Source organism: Centroberyx gerrardi, chromosome 12, assembly GCF_048128805.1.
Source record: "Centroberyx gerrardi isolate f3 chromosome 12, fCenGer3.hap1.cur.20231027, whole genome shotgun sequence".
Lineage (NCBI taxonomy): Eukaryota > Metazoa > Chordata > Actinopteri > Beryciformes > Berycidae > Centroberyx > Centroberyx gerrardi.
Window position 1 is genome coordinate 20,905,870 of NC_136008.1, and position 21,177 is coordinate 20,927,046.

The 21,177-nt window shown below is 44.7% G+C and overlaps 1 protein-coding gene across 3 annotated transcripts in view; it reads left to right on the plus strand.

Moving 5' to 3' along the window:
• dop1a (DOP1 leucine zipper like protein A) overlaps positions 1–21,177 on the plus strand; it is a 33,692-nt gene that overhangs the window by 9,526 nt on the left and 2,989 nt on the right. For 2 of the 3 annotated variants that reach the window (XM_078287110.1, XM_071902394.2), the window contains 25 exons: positions 84–198; positions 1,163–1,283; positions 1,781–1,900; positions 2,030–2,147; positions 4,504–4,770; positions 6,968–7,505; positions 8,291–8,580; positions 8,991–9,143; positions 9,288–9,388; positions 9,609–9,874; positions 10,425–12,573; positions 12,884–12,995; positions 13,394–13,576; positions 14,948–15,073; positions 15,397–15,531; positions 15,783–15,838; positions 15,980–16,084; positions 16,321–16,387; positions 16,639–16,783; positions 17,148–17,227; positions 17,884–17,993; positions 18,332–18,481; positions 19,195–19,256; positions 19,731–19,883; positions 20,877–21,013. In XM_078287110.1, the coding sequence (XP_078143236.1) occupies positions 84–198; positions 1,163–1,283; positions 1,781–1,900; positions 2,030–2,147; positions 4,504–4,770; positions 6,968–7,505; positions 8,291–8,580; positions 8,991–9,143; positions 9,288–9,388; positions 9,609–9,874; positions 10,425–12,573; positions 12,884–12,995; positions 13,394–13,576; positions 14,948–15,073; positions 15,397–15,531; positions 15,783–15,838; positions 15,980–16,084; positions 16,321–16,387; positions 16,639–16,783; positions 17,148–17,227; positions 17,884–17,993; positions 18,332–18,481; positions 19,195–19,256; positions 19,731–19,883; positions 20,877–21,013 (5,859 nt within the window). Of the gene's footprint in view, positions 1–83; positions 199–1,162; positions 1,284–1,780; positions 1,901–2,029; positions 2,148–4,503; positions 4,771–6,967; positions 7,506–8,290; positions 8,581–8,990; positions 9,144–9,287; positions 9,389–9,608; positions 9,875–10,424; positions 12,574–12,883; positions 12,996–13,393; positions 13,577–14,947; positions 15,074–15,396; positions 15,532–15,782; positions 15,839–15,979; positions 16,085–16,320; positions 16,388–16,638; positions 16,784–17,147; positions 17,228–17,883; positions 17,994–18,331; positions 18,482–19,194; positions 19,257–19,730; positions 19,884–20,876; positions 21,014–21,177 lie in introns of those variants that run through there. The other variant, XR_013506901.1, reaches the window with a different exon arrangement.

Sequence of the window (21,177 nt, forward strand, 5' to 3'; positions counted from 1 at the left end):
TTACAAATAGTGTATGAATAGTTAAGGATCTCCAAACACTGACTTGGAAGTTTGTGTGTGTGTGTGTGTGTGTGTTTGTTCAGGCGATGGTGGGGATCCTGCAGGGGAAGGCCCGAGGCGGGGAGGAGGAGAGCATCCTGATGCACGACCTCAAGCCGTTTCGCATCCTCATCAGTCTGCTGGACAAGCCGGAGCTTGGTAACCAAACTATGCACATTAACTCTAGTTAGCACTGGTGTTGGGTGGTAGCATGTTACAGTAAATACTGTTACTTTCCCCAGTAACAAGTAGTGTAACACATTACTTTTTCAATTTCAGTGATAATAATACAGTTACCAATCAAAAAAATATGTTGTTACTTATCACCGCCTCTAAATATCAGACTGAAGTTGAATTGTCTAAAAGCTAGGCCACCACCCCCTGATTAATTTTTGTCATAATTTGTCGCCATCCTCACACTGAGCTAGTTTAAATAAGAGATGGCAGAAAAGTTTGCTTTTTCAAGGTGGAACTTTGATCTTTACTTTGACTTTTTTGGAGCAAAAGGATGTCGGGAACATTTTCATTGCATTTTCCTTTTGCTCCGTAAAAGTTCCCTGATCATTCACAGGGGAGGGAACTGAGTTATCCTGATTTCTGAAGGTATGAGAGGATGCAGTCACCAATTTGGGGGTGTAACAGAAAAATAATATAATGAGTAGTGTAACAAATTACTCCTCATAGTGAATAGTAAGTAACTTATGAAATGAATATTGACTAAAATGTTACTGTTTTTTGAGTAACCCAACACTTCACTACACATCAAATAAGCCCATATATCTCACCTTGAACATTTTACTATACATATAATAAGTCCATGTAACACAAGAAACGCCACTGTTACTTCTCATATTCAAGAGATGGATAGATAGATAGATAGATGGATAGATGGAACATACAGCTTTCCAGCACAAGGGAAATAAAAGCTTTAATCAAGCATTTCTTAAATTAGGCATCAGGATGTACGATTGGTCCCAGGCTGAAAAAGAGCCACGTTAACCTATAATAAGTCAGAATGAAAATTTAAAGATCCCCGTTTGGGAAATTGGGTAATAATTGATACTCGAATTCAACATATCCACTGCGTATATCACCCCATGTGTCTGTTTTTGTGCCTCTCCAGGACCAGCGATCCTAGAGGATGTTCTGATTGAGGTTTTTCGGACTCTACACACTCAGTGCCGGACAGAGTTGGACCTCCACAACCAGAGTCCATTCAGCAAGGACCACACACACCTCAGCAGGTCGGTCCAGTCTAGCTCTTGTCCGTCTGTGGCCTTTAGACATTAGATTAGACTAAACTTGAATGAGCCCTGTGAGGGAAATCTGGTTTTTGCTACATCAAAGAAAAATATGTTATAACTAAGTATAGAACAGATGGAGGGTGTTAAACATAATGCATCTGACAGTTGCAACACTAGAAGTAATACATGAATTGACAGGATATTTGCAGGGTGTGCAAAATGATAGAAGTAGAATGGGGAATATGAATAAGTACAATGTTGAAATATGAAAATATAATCAGTATGAAAATATAAAGGTATATGCAATGTTTAACAAATGAAAAAAATATCAATATGAAAATTGTTGCAAATGTGCATTGTTAATGTACAATGTCAGATCTACATATGTACAGTACTGTGTGTGAAGATAAGAACATTATTATTTTGACAAGACCTACTGTACTGTGTGAGGGAAACCATGGGTTGTGTGATGCTAATTTTGTCTGAATCATTCATAGCAAACTAAGAGAAAACAAGAAGACGGCAGAACTGATCAAAACGGCCAACCTCCTGTTCAACTCCTTCGAGCCGTACTACATGTGGGACTACATCGCTCGCTGGTTTGAGGAGTGCTGCAGGTTTGTGCGATGTGCATACAGCATACAGTGTATGTGTGTTTAGGGTGAAAGAGCAGAGTTAAGCCTATGGTGTGTGTGTGTGATGAGAAGTAGGACAGAATACAGTAGTTAATTGGTTCTGCCCCGCAGGAGGACGCTGAACATCAGCCCACATGCACCGCGGCATGCTGGGAGCTTAGATCCTCCAGAGCTCTCGCTGGTGGAGTTCTGTCAGCTGGTCGACTTCCTGCTGGATATTGTTTCCTTGGTGAGACACACTCAAACCCCTCTCTATTTCTTTCTTTCTTTCTTTCTTTCTTTCTTTCTTTCACTCTTTATTTCTTTCTGTCACTCTTTCTTTCACTCTTTCTATCTTTCACTTTCTTTCTTTCCTTCTTTCTTTCACTCTTTCTTTCACTCTGACTTTGTTCACTGACTTAATTTCCCAGTTTCTTTCTGTATTGCTGTATTCTGTAGTCTATATTCCTTTCTTTCTCTTTCTTTCTGTATTCCTCTTAATTGCTATCTTTCTCCTTCTTTCTATCTTTCTTTTCTTTCTACTTTTCTTTCTTTCTCCCTTCCTGTAATTTTTGCCTTTTTTTTCTTTGTCTCTTTTACATTTTTTTTGTTTCTCTCTTTCACTCTGTTTTTTCTGCATTTCTCTTTCAAATTCTTTCTCTTTCAGTCCCGCCCCTGCTTGCTCGCTCTCTCTCTCTCTCTCTCTCTCTCTCTCTCTCTCTCTCTCTCTCTCTCTCTCTCTCTCTCTCTCTCTCTCTCTCTCTCTCTCTCTCTCTCTCTCTCTCTCTCTCTCTCTCTCTCTCTCTCTCTCTCTCTCTGGCTCACACACCTCCTCTTGTAATCTTATCTATTCACTACAACAACCTCCCATGGAGATTCACAATTCGGTCTCCATGCTGTCAGATTTGTCATCCAACACTGTCTTTGGGTCCAGTCCTGGGATGTTATGGCCACCATTAGGGTGTGTGTGTGCCTCCCCTCTGTTCTCTACCTGTGTGTGGGTGTGTGGGTGTGTGCAATGCCTCAACAGGTTCAGAAATGCCTGTGTGTTTAGTCTCTCTGCCCAAAGTCTTTTTTGCATCCTCTTAGAAATACGCTTGTGTCTACAGGATTTCCAATCTGAATAGTTTGGAAATCCCTCACACTTTTATTACTTTTTCTAAGTGCTTGTTTGTTTGTGTGTGTGTGTGTGTGTGTGTGAGAGAGAGAGAGAGAGAGATGGAATGCACGTGGAAAGTGTGTGCGCGTGTGTGTGTGCGCGTGTGTGTGTGTTTCTGCGTACAAAGTGTTGTCTGGCCTATGCTCTGCTTGCTCCTGTCTGTTCAAACTATCTGCTCTCTCTCCTTGAAGCCTACTAGAAGCATGAGGGTAATCTGCCAGGTAAAGTACTGCTCTTTCCTGCTTCTTCACCTCACCCTGCTTCACTGAGGCTACGATAACATTTCTGCAACGTCCTGCCAACATCCCTCAAACCATCCCTACTTCCGCTCCGCTTTCAGTGATCATTTCAGAATGATTGTAATCTTTTAATATCAAAAACCGAGATGATCCCACGCGAGAACTGGGATTATAACAGTCATCATGTGTGGCGAAAACACTTACCCTGGCTGTTTGGTGTGGATCTTGTGAAAATGAAATCTACGCCCAGTGTGTATGTGCGTTCTATCTAGCATGCATGCAGTAATTTGCTCCCACATTGCTTACATATTTTTAAAAATATGAGTATTTCAAAACTCCATGATTTAATGCTCATTTTCTGATTTGGTTGTTCTGTTTTTTTGCTCATTCTTTCATTTTTTGTTTCATTTTAATTTGTTTCATTTGTCGAGTTCAAACACATCTGTGTTTCAAAAAAGTGCCAAAATTCAATAATGGCCAACTTATTTAAAAATTACTAAAAAATGGATGGGGAGATCTTTGGATAGACTTTGCAGCCACAAATAGTCTCATATTGGAGTGTATAACAGTGATAAAGTATTAACTTCCTAGTGGGGGATTCCACACATGTCACATGTACTGTAGTGTGGACTTTCTGCACTTCAGGAAATAGTACACTATTGCTAGTCGAGTTCGACCGATATGGGTTTTTGAAGGCAGATACCGATATCAATATTTTTGGATTGAAATAGCTGATATTTTACGCTGATATCTGTAAATTTGGCCATTACTAGGCCAAACAATTCCCAAAACTTAATAAGTGTTTTCCCAGGAGGGAGAAACCCTCTGCAACAGCGTTTATACCATGGGATACTAAAACTAAAATAAATAATAATAATTATTATTTTTCATGCATACTTCAGGTTAAGAGTTTCCCATAGACAACCAAAGGAAGAAAAGAGAATTTCCCCATTAGGGGATGAAAGAAGTGTATCAAAAAAAATATATAAACATATTCATGCATTCAATTTTACAATAAATACCTACTCAAACTGTATTATATCCATCATCTTGGAGATGGACAACACTGACTGGCCTGTTTTTAATAAAAGACCAATATCAACCCTGATTGCTACTACTTCATACTATCAGGTTCACCTCCTCCCTAATATCCAGTACTTTTGACACAAAATCCTCACTTCTGTTCTGCTCCTCTCCGGCCTTTCCAGGAGACCTACATCGAGATCCAGACAGAGCATCTCCCCCAGCTGCTGCTGCGCATGGTGGCTGCTCTGACCTCTCACCTCCAGGCCCTGGGCCTCGGGGAGCTCACTCACTGCCTTCGTCTCTGCTCCAAGATCCTCAGCAAGGTACAGCCGCCGCTGGTGTCCCCTCTGGCCCTGCCCTCGGGCCCCCAGACTCAAGGCCTCTCCAACTCTACCGCCGCCCCTTCAGCCACAGCAAGGGACCGGACCGGAGACAAGGAGGACAAACGGGTGAGGAGAGAAAAAGGTTTACAGAAGCTCACGAATAAAAGACCAAGGCTATTTTCCATCAGAAAAAAAAGAAATAAACTGGGGAGGTGTTTCATACAGTTTCATCAGAGTTTTGTTTGGTCTCATAATGCATAGGTGTCAGGGAGTGTGTTTGATCACCAATGCCAGTCAAATCTCTCCTTAGATTTCTTCTTAAAGTAAATCGTCTTGTTATTCACCCTGATCTTACCTTTATGTAGTTGGCTCATGTATATTAACCTTTTATTAATCTAAGGAGAGTCGACTGAGCACACTCTCTTTTCCAGCAGCACTGCTTCACAATCATACACACACACATTCACACCTGGGAGCTGCCCAGTACAACCACAGTCTTCTGCTGATAACCATTGAGCAGTAGAGCTGCTCAGTGGTTAGAGCTGCTCAGTGGTTAGAGCTGCTCAGTGGTCACTATATGACCCCTGAGGAGTTTGTTGTTCAGTAAGGACGTAGAGAAAGAAGCCCTGTCACAGAATATTGGTTCACCTTTCTGATCAGCATCAGAAACAGTGACAGTTTTTCCTTTTGTCCATGGCCAAGTGGAGATAAAAAAGTGTTCACAAGCACCAAAATAAAGATCAACAACCCCCCCACCCCCTGCCAACCCAAAAACAAACTTTGCCAGCTGATAACTCTGCCCATGTCTCTGATCTCTCAAAAGTCCTTTAAAAATATCACACAGCCCCTCTGTTGCTGCCCCAGTAGGTGCAAAACCCAGTTCGGCCCACTTCCCCACTACAAGTTATTGCCCAAAAACAGGCTCTGATGGTGTCCCCTGGTCCCTGAACAGGGCCCCGGCCGGCTCCTGTCGGCCTCCTGCCCCGTGGTGCAGTTGGCTGGGTGGTCCCACGACTGGCCTTGCCGTCCTGCTCTCCCTCGACACAACGCGTTTGAAGACTTGTTCAGAACGAATGCTTCGCTGGACCTCCTGGTCCTCCTGGTCCCTGTCCAGCAACCTGGCTGTTTAAGTGTTTGAGAGCTCAACGAGGCATGACGTAAAGTTCAGTCAGGCTCACGCCTGGAGATGGACAGAGGGATAGACGGATAGAGGTAGACCCATGAGGGGCAGGAGAGAGAACGAGTAGAAAGACACAAGATGGTTCACCAACAGCTGAGCCCAGGTCTCTGTGTCTCTCTCTAAGGAGGAAGAGGAATAGACTAGGCTATAATGCCCCCCGGGTGGGTCATATCCATCGGAGTGGAAGACCTCCCCCATACATCCACTACATATAACGCCCCATGCTCCCTCACCCCACCCTGAGGGGCATTTGGAGAACGTGGTTCGCCATCTGAGTCCAGGCTCCAGTATGTGCACGTCGCCTCGACCGAAATGCATCCTGGGAAGCCCTCGGGCTCCAGGCGCTGTCTGTGACAAAGAACTGTGGGAGCTTGGAAGTCTGGCAGTCTGTCTGTGGCAGGCCGCTAGCCTGGTGCACAGCTAGATCTAAATGCAGAGAGTCCCTCAGGTGAAAGCCAACAGCTGTGTTCGACCTTCGCTGCATGGAAAGCAGTGCACAGTGTACAGAATACAGTGCAGCGATGGAGTTAGTGTGTCCTCCACTCTCCACTAAACTACTAGTAAAGGTCAGAGTTAAATGAAAGTCAAAGGGGAAATTTTTCTAGCATAGCACTTGTCTCTTTCCACTAGACAATAATGGCAGAAATAGGGACTTTCTGAGATTAAAATAGATGTATTTTTTTCCCATGGTAGCTGTGCCGTGGGGTGAGACACCTCTATACCTGGGTGGGCACTATCAATCTACATCACAGTGTGCTAAAAAATATTTTCTATGAATCAAGTCTGTTCTTTATTGAGCAGTACCTAATTACTAAAAGGAAGTAAAAGTTCAGATGATTGTGAAAATCTAACTTTAAATCTTCACATCTTAGCTGTGATTTTTCGCTCAACTCCCATAATCACATTGTTGTATGCAAATTAATTTTGATAACATCACACAATGGGACAAATGTATGGTTCTTCATCTATTAGTTTGCATGGAGTGGTGACTGTACAGAATCTGTACGCTGCTTGGTTCATCGCTTTTTGTCTTTACAGTCAGCTTAGCAACACACATCTTTAGTTTCCTTTTATTTTTTTGTTTCCTGTATCTCCTCCAGTCTATATTAACCTTCCTTTTTCACCTCCTCTCTCCTCCTGCAGCTCCCTTCCACTCTGGAGCTGCCTGGCAGTGGGGAGGTGTTTGAGGATGGGGAAAACCCTTCCAGCAGTCGCTCTTCGGAAAGCGGCTTCACAGACTTTGTCCAGTACCAGGCGGACGGCTCCGAGGAGCCAGAGCGGACCCACCACCCCCACCCCTCCCTGAAGACGGACCGTCGCTCCTCAGGCCCGTCTCAGACCAAGACGTTGGACAAGCCGGTGATGCAGTGCTGCCTGGAGCACTTCCAGCAGTTTCTCTCCCGTCTGATCACCCTGTATATTGTCCCCGGCCAGGCGGATAGGGCTGGGGGCGAGAGGGGAGAGGTGGTGCGGTCGGGGCCTCTGGTTTCAGAGGGAACCCAGCAGAATGGGTGTGTGGAGCAGACGGAGTCGTGCTCAGGTCCTGGATCGGGGCTGGGCCAGAGGGAGTGCATTCCTGCCTTCACTGCTGCCTGCCAGCTCTTCCTAGAGTGCTCCAGCTTCCCTGTGTACATCGCTGAGGGAAACCTCAAGTCCTCGCCCACGCAGGAAGAGCAGAATGGTAAGACCCAATAATAGCAGTATGTGCATCATTGTCACATAATATTAAGCTGTTTTACCATATGCTATAAATATGTATTTTCAAAGAGGCAAATTCATCAAACAGCAAATTTGGGTCAGTCAGTCAAGGGTGAGACTAGCTTTATCATGGCGTACAGCACTTAAATCAATTTCTACAAATCATATCTAGCAGTATCTAATTAATAAAATTAAGTTAAAGTACATTGTAAAAATATAACTGTGAATTACTTTAAGTTTGTATTCAGAAATGACTGAATGTCATCGCCACATAGAAATTCAGTTGAGTTATAAACAAGGGGAAGGAGGATTTTTAAGGGGAGTTTAGTGGTCATGCATTTTTTCTCAAAAACAATAACAAAATATGTGACAGAGGACAAGACAAAGATGTTGTATTTATTGTCAGAATACAGAAAAACGCATGACCACTTCAGCAGGAAGAGAAAGAAAGATTGAATTTTAACATTCATGTTAATGGGGTGTCTGCCTTCCCCTTTTTCTGGTTGCGTCCTTCCCCCCATTTCAATCTATATGCTGTGGGACTGTACACAATCTGTACTTGTTAGTAATTTATGTGGTGCTTTTGTTTAGAGGGAGTTCAAATAAATGCAAAGAACAGAAAGCCATGAATTAATGAAGCCAAGTAGTAAAGGATGTGACACAGAAACGCAAGAGACAACAATACAGTGCTAGGATCTAGAAATGTTTTACAGTTTTAAAAGGTATGATGTCTTATGCATGTATACTTTATGTCTGCCCTCCATCCAGACAATGAGCAGGTGCGTCCGTCGGTGTGGCTGCAGACGCTGATGGACGCCTGCTGTCTGGCTGGTGACTTCAGCCTGCAGGGCGTGGCCATCTCCCTGCTCATGGACCTGGTGGGCCTCACTCAGTCTGTCGCTATGGTGACCGCCGAAAGCGTGGCGTCCGGCGGTCTCGGCGGCTCCGACTCCGCCCAGCCCATGAGCCCCAGCCAGGGCCGAGTGGCCGTCGTCATCAGGCCGCCGCTCACTCAGGGAATACTGAAGTACATCGCTGACAAGACAGACTTCTTCAAGGTAGAGCTCTCTCAGCAGGTTAAAATAATTTAGTTTGTAGAGTAGGCCATGCAAGAGGCATAGTTTGCAGTGGCATGAGAATAATAATCTAGGGTACACCTCTTACTTGCTAACTGCCAAAAGCTTTAGCCTGGGTATGCAACATTAACATTAGCTCAAGTTCTAATATTGCTTTACTCGACACAATGTGATGCTCCCAAAATAATATGCTTCTTTTGTTAAATTCTACTTTTTACTATAAAGGAAACCACTTAGATTAACCCTGTTTTAGTCCTCCAGCCCATCCCTAGAGCAGAGAGTACTCTAGACTCTAGAGAGTTGCTGTTTTTATGGAATAAGAAGTCTATGATTTTTACATTGGTCTAGTGATAGAGCTCTTCGCCCTGTCTAATTTGAAATCTTGTGCCCAGAGTGTGGCTCTGATCCTGTGGGACCAGCTGAGTGAAGGGACTCCCCAGCACCACCAGCGCAGCGTGGAGCTCTTCTATCAGCTCCACAACCTGGTGCCCTCCTCCGGCATCTGTGAGGATGTCATCAGCCAACAACTCATGCACAGGGACAAGGTCAGCACAGTGCACACTCTACCTCTCAAGACACACATCCACAAACACACGAACCAACAACCTCACACACTCGCTCACTCAGTCAGTCAACTGTTTACATGAAATCCATGCTGAAACCTGTCATAAATTCCAATGTTCTTTTAGAGAATTCGGCTGGAGGCCCATGTGAAGTTCTCTGTGCTGTGGCATTTGACAAGAGATTTGAACATCACCAAGTCTTCTCCTTTTAACCGCACATTTGACAGGTAGGTTTGTACCTCAGTGTTCCACATTTCAACGGTGGTTCATATATTTCTGGGGCTCTGTCATTATGCTCCTTGAATGTATAATACAGTCATCTTTTGCAGTATGGTGTTACAGTTGCCGTTCCTGATTCTCTGTCCTTGTTAATTGTCCTTTGTTTTTCTCCTCTCTCTCTCTCTCTCTCTCTCTCTCTCCTTGTCATCCCCTTCCTCTCTCCTCCAGGTCTCTTTTCATCATGCTAGACAGTCTGAGTTATTGGGATCCATCTGCTAGTGCTGTGGGCCGGGCCTGGCTGAACCAGGTCCTACAGAGACATGACATTGCCCGAGTCCTGGAGCCTCTCCTCCTCCTCCTGCTCCACCCCAAGACCCACCGGGTCTCTATCCAGAGGGTCCAGGCCCAGCGCCACTGGGCGCAGACCTTCCCCAACCCGCCCGAACAGGACCCATCAGAACCCATCTACGCAAGGGACTCTGGCTTCTCAGACAGTGAGCATTGGCCATTAACTCAGAGGAGTGAAAGCAAACTTGAAAAATGAACTTTTCATGAAGGGGATTAGTCTTCAGTGTAGTTACTCTAAGGGTGTGTTCACACTATTCAGTTTTTTTTGTAGAAAGAGTGTTGCCTCAACCGCATTTTTTGCTGAGACTGAAAAGTGGGTCACAGGAGGTGCACTTTGTGTCCATAATGACTATCAGTATGACTTTACTGCTGCTTTCTCCATTTTCAGTCTGGTTGTTGTTGTTGTTGTAGTAAACTGTTAGCGGCCTACATAGTGCGAAATACCGTCTATTTTCTCTTGTGGTGGGCTCGCAAAAAATGTGGTCAATGTTGTGTGTTCTTCTGAAAAGTTTAACTTTAATTTGCTTAAAAACGCTAGGCGCAGCACTTTTTCTAAAATGGATGCTTTTCATCACTCCCCATTAACTGTAATGGCAGTCTGAGAAAAGCATAGGGTGAACATGCCCATAATGTCACTCTTATAGCATCTAACATTTGCTTGTTTATGAGTGAAATTTGCTTTTCTTCTCTCCGCAGACTTCAGCCACATCCAGGGGGAGAGTCTGAGGGTGGGACAGGAGCAGCTCCGAGGCCTGCCGCTGGGTGACATGGAGCCCTTCTGTCTGACTGTCAACCCCCTGAGCGACAGCCTGTCCTTACTGAGCCTGAGCAGTGAAAACCTGCAGCTGGCTGGTGAATATCAGTCAGCTGACCCACAGGGGGAGCACCAGAGCTCTGAGTCCAGCGGTTCCCACTCATCCACAGTGGACAATGGCAGCTTTGAGGAGCCAGATGGCGCCAACGGCATAGTCAATGGCTCAGACCAACAGCCTGGCTCCTCAGATAGCATGTCTGCGGAGGATGACGACTCTATAGATGAGGCTGTGTCTTGTGTTATAGCAGAGCTGATAGACAGGGTTGTGAGTTTAGTAGAGGAGGGATCTGTCGAAACCCCGTCCCCACCTGAAGCCTGGCCACAGACAGACTCGGACAGCACCTCCTCAGATACCTCCACCGGTCCCCGTCATGACTTGGGCCCTCATCCTGGCTCCCATCACCAGACCCTGCCGGAGATGCTAGCAGGAGGCACGCTGGAGTTCCTCTCTGTCGCGACGGCTGATATAACTGCAGAGGAGCAGCACAGAGAGGGCATCACGCGTCACAGTTCATCACCTTCCATCGTCACGTTACCGGACAGCTCTGCACCAGCCACTCCGGACCACAGCCTGCGGGTGGATGACCCTCAGGCGCGCAAACGCAGCCACAGCAGCACCCAGCTCAGTCTGAAGGGGAAGATCATGGAGAGGTTGGCGGACAAATCTCCAGGGGCCAAGCCGAAGATCAAGAAGGCCAAGAGGAAGGAGGAGGAGAGGCTGAGGAAGGCAGCCATTCAGGCTGAAAAGGCCCGGCCGCCCAGTATTTTCTTCGGGGACAGCCTGGATCTGGAGAACTGGTACAGCTGTGGGGAAGGTGAGGTATCAGAGATCGAGAGTGACACCGGCTCGCCCAGCGGGGGTGCCGGCGGGACTGTTGGGGGTGTCAGTGTCACAGGAGGACGTAGATCCTCCTCTGCCCCGCCTCGTTTTAACATCCACCCTCTCTACCAGCATGTCCTGCTCTACCTCCAGCTGTACGACTCCTCCCGGGCCCTCCACGCCCTGTCAGCCATAGCAGCCATGCTAAGAGCCGCTCCCTCAGGGTTTGTCAGCGCCATCTCCACCACCAGCATCAACAACACCTACACTCCACAGCTCTCCTTGCTCCAGAACCTCCTAGCCCGCCACAGGGTCTCCGTCATGGGCAAAGACTTCTACTGCCCCATTCCCCAGGACTCCCACTCCCACACATTCCGCAGCGCCATGTACCTGGAGATCATAATCTCACTCTGTCTTTACTTCCTAAGGAGCTATTACTCTGCCCACGTGGCGGCGGGCGCTCAGGACCTGGCGGGGAACCGGGCCATGCAGCTGACCAGCGTGGAGGTCCTGACTCTCCTCTTCAGTGAGCTCTCCAAAGTCACAGGCGGTTCGGCTAAGGGCTTCGCCAGTTTTATTAGCGATGTGCTGTCCAAGTGCAAAGTTCAGAAGGTAGTCCTCCACTGCCTGCTCTCCTCCATCTTCAGTGCACAGAAATGGCACGAGCAGCGGGTGGCAGGGGTCAACGTGGCCACGGTGGAGGAAGGTCTATCAGAGGACAGTGTTATCAACCTATCAGAGGACCAGATAGACAGCTGTAGCGCCGTCCAGTCCCAGCTGCTAAGACTGCTGCAGAGCCTGGTGGTCCTCGAGCACAGAGTCCTGGTGCCGGCTGAAGAGGGAGGGGAAGCGGGACCCGTGGGTGGAGGGGCGGGGGCCGGAGGGACAGGAAGCGGCGCCGGGGCAGGGTTTGAGCTCCTGGGCGGCGAGGTGGAGCACGTCAATCCTCAGCAGCCAATGACGTCGCTGCAGTACCTCCATGGGCAGCCCATCACGGCGCAGGGTATGTTCCTGTGTGCAGTGATCAGGGCGCTGCATCAGCACCACGCATGTAAAATGCACCCACAGTGGATAGGGCTGATCACGACCACCCTGCCGTACATGGGGAGGGTGCTGAGGAGGGTGGTGGCCTCAGTCACCCTGCAGCTGTGCAGGAACCTGGACAATCTTCTCCAGCAGTACCGCTACGAGACGGGCATCATCGACACCAGGTACTGACAGTGAAATTCCTGACTGGCCTACCGTATCTATGCTATTGATTTTCCAAATAATGAATGCAGCTTATAACAACCCGCAGTACATTATTGTACAGTCGGTCTATCAACAAGCAACTGCGATAGAATGGCTTAGCAAGGTTTTGGTCACTAGATGGCACTCTTGACCATCAGATGTCTCAATGACTGATATAGAAACTGTAATTCCATTTCTTGACATTCAGAATTCTCATGTTGAAATATTGAAATATATTCATTCAAAAGGATGTATTCAGGATTAAACTATGTATCTTTCTCTATCCTGTAGACCTCAGTGGATGGCTCTCTGCATCCCTCCTGACCTGATTCTGACAGTGCTGGAAGGGGTGACAGCCATTATCCATTACTGCCTGTTGGATCCCACTTCCCAGTACCACCAGGTGAGGGCGCTATGCACCACAAACTAGTCTCAGCAGATATTACTCTTTCATCCATCAATGAACGTTTATTACATCGCACAAACTCACCCCCCTACAAAGGTGTATTTTTTCATAAATCTAGTTTTTTCTTAAGAATCAAGTTCAAATCAAGTTCTTTCTTTATTGATTGATTGATTGATTGATTGATTGATTGATTGATTGACTGATTCACAAGCCAGCGTTGCTTTGTGGCAGGCTGCCTGTGTTACGTTTTAGACATTCACATGCTTATTTGAATCATTCCCAAATATATAATGTATATGAAGTTATGCGTTATGTTCCTCTATGTCTTTGCATAATAAAGTATATTGTTTATCAACATATGAACTGACTATCCTGTTGCATATCCTGCTTCTCAGTTGCAGGTGAGTGTTGACCAGAAGCACCTGGCCGAGGCTCGTTCAGGCATCCTGTCCATCCTTCATACCATCATGTCCTCCGTCACCCTGCTGTGGAGCGTCCTCTACCAGGCTGACAGCTCCGACAAGCCGGCTGCTGCCTCCGCTGCCTCCACCTCCAACATCAACCTGGGCTCCACCAAGGTACACCGGACAACATGCGCTCAGGACAGAGCTATTCAATCAAGGAAATGACTCAGTAACATTTCTCATTGCAGTCTTTTTCTAGCGGGGTGATAAAAAAGGAAAAAAGTCCCTGGCTGCTGTGTCATAATTGAAACAATGTCCTTATTGTCAAATAATTATGGTTGAGCTTTTGACTGGACAGAATGAGAGATGAGAGGAGGTACAACTTTCTCTGAGACATACATTTTTCAGAAATGTAGGCTATTTTGCCACTCTAGCAGCCTCATTTCACATAAAAAAATGAATCAAATAGCACATATGATGAATAGACAATTACAACTACATCATCATTTCCATAATGCCACTTCCTCCATGATTAATTTGTATTGTCATAAGCTTTGCCCAAAACAGTATGTGCACAGATAGCCCCCTTATTGCCCAGAAACCCATCCGGAGATGTTAGTTTAGCAGTTTAACGGAATGCATTTTTAAATCTTTTTGTCCTTGTCAGAGATAGTACTAGTTAGCCATAGCGTCCTGTGTACACAGCAAAAGGGAAATTAATCTTTGAGCAAAGCTAAAAGTGTGGACGGCCTGGCCTTAAATTTTCCAGAAATGTTAAAGTATTGTAATCCCATAATGCATAATACTCCAGATTACAGTGGAGAATAATAAGAACAGAATCTCATTACTGGGGCTGAAGGACTTCATTTTTTCAGCTAATAGCTTTGTACCTTACTGCAAATAAAGTCATTAGCCCTGTCTAGACGGTATTATTTTTACTGGAGGTGGTCAGGTGATGTAATTTTCACTGGCATAATTCAGTGATTTTTATTCTGTGCAGAATGACGTTATTTGTAATTATTACAGGGCCCGTAGGAATAGGCTAATAGTTTAAGGACAAATAACCCACTGGTTTTCGCGAAACTCTTATATCCTTTTTAGCACCTAATTTTAGCACCGTCTGGATCACTAGTCTGTGCTTGATACAAATTACCATTACTGTGCATGGAACAAAGCTCCCATTTCGAATACTTAACAGCAAGGCGACATTTATGCAAGTTGTGTGATTTTACTATTGTTTTTGTCTGGCTTTAAATGTTGAACGCAGAGGTAGTGTGTAACGCGATTCCAAAAATGAAACGCCTCCCCAGATATTTGGGGCAATGATAGTGTAATTGATTTATTCCCTGCATTCAGTTGTGTTTGCCTCAACACAGGGTGGCATCCGAATACCCTCTATTTAAGATATTTATATATATCTATATAAGATATTTATAAGAGGTGACTGGTTTCATTATGGATTGCAACTGGGATGGACTGTTTTTCAGAGTAGGTTATCAGCTGTTCAGGTCTAACTTATTTTCCTCCTCTACCTGAATTCTGCAGAACCTCCGTCAGCAGATCCTGGAGCTGCTGGGTCCAATCTCCATGAACCACGGCGCTCACTTCATGGCGGCCATCGCCTACGTCTGGAATGAGAGGAAACAGATCAAGACTCCAGTCAGAAATAAGGTGGGTGTCATAAACCAAACACAGTGGATATCAAAAGTCTACCCACCCTTTCAAATCCTCTAGCTTTTATTGCCTTGAGGCCTTAATTGAAAACCCATTAAATCTGACTTTTTTTTCGCTTTCATTTGGATATAATAACCAACAAGGCCTACTAATTTCTGACAATGTGTTAAAAAGTATTAAAAAGGTAGCAAAGACAACAAATGTAATGTGTTATGACATCTCTTATCTTATTTAGTTCTACTTGAGTGCTTTCACTTTTATTACACTTCTCTATGCGGTTCTAACACTTGATCTTCTTGATATCTGTGTTTGTTTCACAGGTGATTCCCACAGCCAGTGAAGAACAGCTGCTGCTGGTTGAGCTGGTTCGTTCGGTGAGCGCCATGCGGACCGAGACTGTCATGCAGACTGTCAAAGAGGTCCTGAAGCAGCCGCCTGCCATCGCAAAGGAAAAGGTTGGTGTTTTAACTCGGAACATGTTCTTCTTCTAACAAAATATAGACACAAATCCCACGTTTTTCTTGCTGCTGGCAAGAGTACACCTGTCTTGTTACTGAAGTCCATTAGCCGAAATGGTTTCTTCCCCTCCCCCTTCCTCTTCAGCGAGAGACACTCCAGGGCTTTAACAGTGTTTCTGCCTGAGTATGATGATAAAAAATTCCCTATTCATACAACGTACCTTTTTCTTCATTTCTTTCTCCAACAGAAGCACCTCTCTTTGGAGGTCTGCATGCTGCAGTTCTTCTATGCCTACGTTCAGAGGTGAGATCACTGCTCATAGGATGTCGCTAGTCCTCTCAAAGTCATAAAAGTCCCATCATCCCATCATGGAAGAACCCTCTAAAACCCAAAGCTGTTCACTTTTGTGTTAATGTTCATGATTGTGCCCTCTTTTCTCCCTAGGATCCCTGTTTCCAGTTTGGTTGATAGCTGGCCGTCTCTGCTAGCGCTGCTGAAGGACTCTGTGCAGTTAGGACTACCTGCTCCTGGACAGTTCCTCATACTGGGGTTGGTGTCTTTTCCTCATCTCTTTCACATGGACACTGCCTCACAACCTTTATGGATTAACTTGTATGACTTCATCTTAAACTTCTCATCATCAGTGCGTGGATGTTAATGGGTTGCCCACAATGGACTGCTAGCTATGTAGATCTGAATGATTCAGTCACTAGAGACTACGCCTTTTCCCACTCCTGCAGTTACGTATTTAACACCTCTATTCATTTCTTTTTCCTCTTGTAAAGGGTTCTGAATGAGTTCATCTTGAAGAATCCTAATCTGGAGAGCAAGAAGGACCAGCGGGAACTGCAGGTAATTAACTGCCTTGACTCCCACTTAACTCTCAATTGTTTCCGTAATAATTTCTTTTGATGAGATTTTTCTTATCTTTTACTTCAGTATCATCTCAGCTACTATGCTATTTTCAGTCTTTTTACATCATCGTAATGATAAGTGGCACTTTATTACATGCTCTCTGGGTATATGGAGAGTAAACTGCAGTAAACTGATCTGACTAAACATTATTTCCTACTAAACAGACTGAACATTATTTCTGTATTCAGGATGTGACCCATAAAGTGGTGGAGGCCATCGGGACAATTGCAGGCTCCTCTCTGGAACAAACCACTTGGCTGAGGAGGAACCTGGAGGTCAAGGCCTCTCCTCAGATAGTTGTGGATGGAGCCAACCTGGAAGCCGATGTAGAAGGTGGGCTACTTACAGTACATCAACTTTTGCATGGACCTTATAATTGCACTGGAGAATGTGCCAATGTCATTGTCTATTGCTGTATATAAGCTAGTTTGACGCCTAACTTACCTGGCTCTACCTCTAACTTAAGGCATGACATCTGATGTATGTAAAAATAATCTGGATACAAGACACTAAAACAAGGTGTCAAAAGGAGCAGAGCACTTCTGTTCACATGCACTAGATGCACTAGAAGTTGAAAGAGCACTGTGAAGTGTAGCTACTCATGTTTTGCAGATAGCCTGCATGTTTCAGCATGGCAGCATGTTTTCTGCTGTGTACCCTCCACTAATGGTTGGTGTGTGTGTGTGTGTCTTTATAGATTTAATGCTCACAGTGATGGAGGCCTCCAGCTTCACTCCATCAGTGTACAGCGTTCACGCCCTCACACTGCTGGCCGAGGTAAAACACCAATGTGTCTGTAATTCAGCTCACTCCTTCTTGCACAACTCTTGTTTCTCTGTCCATCAGCCAGTGGCTCTGTCAGTTATTTCCATTGTTCTAGCAATGCTTCTTCATTATGTCTCGGCCTCAAGCTGCTCTCACTCACATCTACCAGCAATGTTTAGGCCTGTTTGCTTTTAGACACCGCTCTACAGTACACTAACACACTCCCACTGAGCTTCTTATAGCCGATTTACGACCACCTCCCTGCCTCTACTTCAATCATTATTAGCAAACCAATAAATCAATATGTTGGCGCTCAAAGGAGCTGGAGAATTGAATTCACTGGCCAGCCGCTCCCAGCGAGGCTGTTTTGGCTTAATGTGGATTGTGCAGCTATTGCCTGAGGTTCACTGCTGTTTGCAGCTCTTAGATTAATGGATTTATTCAAGGCAATGTATCAGAGGTTATGCTGCAATCCATATTGCCATAATGCTGTATATTTTGCTATTGGTGCAGTAATACTGTGCCCATATATCATTATCCAGCCAAGGAATCCAAGTAGAAAATGCATACTTAGAGATTAATAGCTAAAACACTTTCTAATGTCATTTTGGAAGCATGTTGCATAATGTTGCCATCCTTATTGAAAGAATGCTTCATTTATTTTTCAGGTGCTTGCTCATCTGCTGGACATGGTGTTCTACAGCGATGAGAAGGAGAGGGTAATCCCACTGCTGGTTAATATCATGCACTATGTAGTGCCCTACCTCCGCAACCACAGGTATGGATTAGCCTCTTTATATTTTGTGGAGATATCTTCTCTGATTAGAGTCGGATTCTAATGTTAACACTTTTACAGTTTATATTAATATCACAACAGTCAAACACCTTTTAACCTACAAATTGCACTCTGTGTAGCTTTTCAATTTAGAAAATAGTAAAGTATGAAGTCTAAACGTGTTGAAATGTCATGTCAAAGGAAAAAAATTGATGCTACATTAATCTTTTCATGTTAAGAAGAAAGATGAAGTGTACTGAATTGCCAAGTGTAAATATGAGCCATAGTTTAATATATGCGTGTTTTAAATGACAGAGTACTGTTTTCCGTCTCCCTGGCAGTGCTCACAACGCCCCCAGCTACCGGGCCTGTATCCAGCTGCTGAGCAGCCTGAGTGGGTACCAGTACACCCGCCGTGCCTGGAAGAAGGAGGCCTTCGACCTCTTCATGGACCACACCTTCTTCCAGATGGACTCCTCCTGCGTCAGCCAGTGAGTAGGAGAGGGAATTTGACCCTATGTGTGTGTGACCCCTTTTACACACGGTATTAACATGCTTCCATGGTGATTATAATTGGACAGAGCATAAACACATCAACTCCAGGTGTACGTGCACCCAAGATGCACTGAAGATCCAATCACCTAAACCAGTTACACATTATTGACAGCAAGATGTTAAAGGGATAGTTCACCCCAAGATGAAAATTCAGTTATTATTGGCTCAACCCCATTGTCAGGCGAAACTCCATTGAAGTTTGTAGGACCACCAAACACACAGCAAGTCTCAGCCTTATCCCAAACTGTTGAAGTTAGTGGGTCCAAAAGTCCAATATTTCCATCATGATCTCCAATGTTTTCCAAATACTTACAAATACGTAGATATAAATACATTTTAACACACAAATCCAACCAGGAAGTGCATTCAAATCAAGCTTGGATACTAACATACTCGTCCAAAATGGATTATCAAGACACTTGTTGACAGTCTGCGCTTTAGTGAGGGAAAGAGAAATAAGTTTTCAGGGTGTATACGAGAGATGCATTTTAAAGCCAGGTGTAAATATAATCTAGCCAAATCATATATAGACTCAATCTGGATACGATACACATGTCAATGCCAGGTGCATAGGGAGCCTGTGTCTGTTTATGTTTCTCCTTGGAATATTAGCCTATTTAACAGCAACATCATTTCCCTCATTTTTCAGCTGGAGAGCCATCATTGACCACTTGATGACCCATGACAAGACCACATTCAGAGACCTCATGAGTAAGCTTCAAGTTTCTTAATAAAGTTGATGTTACTGCTGGGTGCTGTTATAGACCATTTAACAAGTGATTGTATCCTAATTGATAATTATAGAGCGGTGCGTGTATAGTCCTTGCATGTCCAATCTCAGGGAAAATCAACTCTTAATATTACCATGCCTCACTGTTTGATCTCTACTAGTCTCTGTAACTTCCCTGTAAGTTATATACCTGTCGGAATGTATTTTACAATTTTACACACACATTTACAGTTTCACACATTTATTGCATTAGATGGTGGTTTTCAGCCATTTTTATACATTGAATAAAATGAAAGAAAAAAGCAACAAAGCAAGCACCAAAGTTGCCACTCCAGTGAAGTCTCTAGTACATCCAACCTAACATGCCAATGTGATATAGTAAAAGCCTGTTAAAAGCTAACAGGCTCATACTGTAGCAGACTGTAGTAACAGTCACCCTGGGTGTTTCCCTCCAGCCCGGGTGGCTGTAGCCCAGAGCAGCTCTCTGAGTCTGTTCACCAACCGAGACGCCGAGCTGGAGCAGAGGGCCATGCTGCTCAAACGCCTCGCCTTCACCATCTACAGCAGCGAGGTGGACCAGTACCAGAAATACCTGCCAGACATACAGGGTAATACACACTAATACACACACACACACACACACACACACACACACATATATTGTTTGCAGACATGCAGCAGCACTAAACGTCATCACTTTCAAATGGCTTCTACAGAGGCTTTTCAGTTAAGCAAATACCCTAGTGACCACACAGCTGTCACCATCTTGGAGGTTCATTGGAGAATTGGTTGTGCATAAATAATGCTTAAATATATAACAACCAGGCTAGAAAAAGAGAAATGCCTGAAAAAGATATGTGTCGTGGATGTGGATCCATAAAGTAATGTTAGAAGTAAAACTGAATAGTCTGATGATGTAGATTTGTTTCCAAATGTAGGTTACTGTGACACAGTAAACTGTCTTGTCTTTAGTCCTTGCCTCTACTCCGAAACACTCTGAGTTGTACTATAGCTTGAGAAGAAAATTTAACCTGAACGTTTAGTTGTGTTAGCTAGCTAACTAGCCAGCAGGCTAATGTAGCAAAGCAACCAGCGTTAATGTTAACATGAAACTAACTACCCATTACTGGCTACTAACCACATGACATTAGCTTGTGTGCAAATCAGACGTGTTAGCAACAGGACAGTGGTAGTTAGCTGACCAGATACCAAGATTAGCCAGCTAACAAGCTGGCTTTGTCTAAACACAATGTTGGATCAAAAAAGGATCACGTGTAACAGTGATGAAATGATCAGTTCCAGCGATTAAAATGCATAAAAAATTAACCAACACCATTTGATTCTGTTGAGACGGCTAAGTCATAAGTTTATAGGTTGCAAAGGTTGACAGAGGTTGTTCTCAGCCATTGTTGTCCAAAGTTTTGGACCTCCAATATGGCCGCAAGGCAGCTGAAAGCCCTGTATTCCACATGCTCACGAATTAGACATAGTAAGGTGTATTTTAACCTGCATATTTTACCACATGTTCACTGAGACGATACTTAAACTTTCTAATGTGTGTGTGTGTGTGTGTGTGTGTGTGTGTGTGTGTGTGTGTTCAGAGCGTCTGGTGGAGAGCCTGCGTCTGCCTCAGGTGCCCATCCTCCATGCTCAGGTGTTCCTGTTCTTCAGAGTGTTGCTGCTGCGCATGTCGCCTCAACACCTCACCTCGCTGTGGCCCACCATGATCACTGAACTGGTGAGAACTACAGACCCTCTCTCTCTCTCTCTCTCTCTCTCTCTCTCTCTCTCTCTCTCTCTCTGTCTCTCTCTCTCACTCTCTCTCACACACACATTCACTCGCTCACTCATTCATACATTTTGTCTTTCAGACACACACAAGCTGATAACCAGCTTTACTGC